At 39.0% G+C, this 1,967-nt stretch overlaps 1 protein-coding gene and 1 non-coding gene across 2 annotated transcripts; one reads left to right on the forward strand and one right to left on the reverse strand.

Moving 5' to 3' along the window:
• The first annotated feature begins 296 nt into the window (after positions 1-296).
• Positions 297-1,967, forward strand: LOC133298037 (uncharacterized). The gene has a single exon (XM_061497276.1). It carries the CDS (start codon positions 297-299, stop codon positions 1,965-1,967), a length of 1,671 nt encoding a protein of 556 aa, XP_061353260.1.
• On the reverse strand, positions 709-814 carry LOC133298049 (small nucleolar RNA R71). Its single transcript, XR_009749719.1, has one exon. It is a non-coding gene; the product is annotated as a small nucleolar RNA R71 (small nucleolar RNA).

Below are 1,967 nucleotides of genomic sequence, written 5' to 3' on the forward strand. Positions count from 1 at the left end.
TGTGATTGATTTAATTGATTGCAAATTGCACAACAAGTTGTTGGCGCCGTTGCCGGGGATGATTTCTTTAAAGCTTTTTATTTAAGTGAAGAAATTCTCTCTCTCTTTCTATCTTTTCTTTTTCTTTTCTTTCACCTTTCTTCTTTTCTGTTTTCAAGTGTTAATTGCAGCGTTTGAGCAGTTCTCCATCCAAGCAAGAAGTGAACTTTAACCTTGAAACTGAAAGGACGTTGCAAGCTTGAAGGAGACAGCAAAGTCGTAGCAACGCTACAGCATTACCTGATATGGCAGCAACAATGGCAGGAGCAAGAGCTAGCAATGAAGAGCCAATTCAGTCTAAGATCTCAATCATAGGGCAAAGAATCCTAGCACTCAAGAACCTTCATTCTCCGATTGTTCAACCAGAAATTGCAGCAGCAAATTTTGAATTGAAATCGGTCATGTTTGACATGCTGGAAACAATTGGCCTATTCAATGGGATGCCTAGTGAAGATCCACTTTTTCATATCAAAAATTTCATGGAGGTAGCAGATAGCTTCAAGATACAAGGAGTTACATCAGATGCATTAAAGATGAAGTTATTTCCCTACTCTCTCACCAATGGGGCTAAGGTATGGCAGAACACACTACAACCTAATTCCATCCGTAGATTAGAGGACATGGCTGAAAAGTTTTTGATGAAATTCTTTCCTCCCACGAAAGCAATTCAGTTAAGGAATGATATAGCAGCGTTCCAACAATATGATGGTGAGACACCTTATGAAGCATGGGACAGATTCAAGGAATTGCTGCAGAAATGCCCTAATCATGGTATACTGAAATGGATACAAATGGAGACTTTTTACAATGGACTTAATAATCAAACAAGGGGTGCAGTTGATGCATCAGCCGAAGGAGCTCTCTTAGCTAGGACATTCACAGAAGCATATGAAATCTTAGAGAGGATGGCATTTAGCAATTACCAGTGGCCAACAAAAATAATGAATACACCAAAGAAGGCTGCTGGAGTGCTGGAGCATGATGATTTATTAGTATTGGCAGAACACATTTCATCTTTGAATGATACAATCAAGTCACTTAATCTGTCTGCTGATGCTAGAGCACAACAAGTGCATACCATAACCAATGTTATATCATGTGTTTTCTGTAATGGTCCTCATGTTTTTGATAACTGTCCAAAAATCCCTCGATCTGTTTGTTTTGTAGGAAGCTATAACATGAGCAATCCATATTCAAACGCCTACAATCAAGAATGGGGGAACAACTCAATTCTTTCATATTCACAAGGGCAGCAACAAGAATTCTCTGCTATAGCAACATATTCAAACATAATTTCACACCCTTCTGAATTTATGCAGCAGCAACAGCCTATTCAACAAGTTGATACATCAAATACACTGGAAAGCATACTGAAGGACTTTATGGCAAGAAGTGATTCCCTTATCCAGAACCAAAATGCATCTATCAAAAACTTAGAAACTCAGATGGGACAATTGGCAGAAGCAATCAACATCAGACAATATTACACACTGCCTAGCAGCACAGAGTATCCAAGGAGAAACGAAGAGGAGCACATCAAGGACATTGAAATAAATAATGGAGAAGAACATGCCAATGCTATAGCAATATCAGGTGGTAAAGCCGTAGATGAACCAGAAGTTATAAAGAAATACCATGAGCAGAAGCAGAAGGCATTAAATCATAATGAAGGAAATAAAGCTGCAAAAAAGGTGGAAATTTATGATCAACCCGAAGAACCTCAAATTGCTGGCACTGAGAGTACTGCTACAGCAAAACTACAGCAGGGTCAGACCGTCAGCAAGACAATTATACCACCATCTCCTTTACCTCCAAGGCTACAAAAGCAACAAGATGCCATGCAAAAAGAGCAAACCTTGAGTGATCTTGAGGCTAAGGTGAAATTGATGCCTATGACTCTACTAGAAAAAATGGGAATAAGAACATAA

Source organism: Gastrolobium bilobum, unplaced genomic scaffold, assembly GCF_033153095.1.
Source record: "Gastrolobium bilobum isolate Gb01-03AN ecotype WA unplaced genomic scaffold, APGP_CSIRO_Gbil_v1 utg7520, whole genome shotgun sequence".
Taxonomy (NCBI): domain Eukaryota; kingdom Viridiplantae; phylum Streptophyta; class Magnoliopsida; order Fabales; family Fabaceae; genus Gastrolobium; species Gastrolobium bilobum.

Coding starts and splice junctions, on each gene's coding strand:
- LOC133298037 (XM_061497276.1), top strand. CDS start 297: ATGGCAGGAGCAAGAGCTAGCAATGAAGAGCCAATTCAGTCTAAGATC.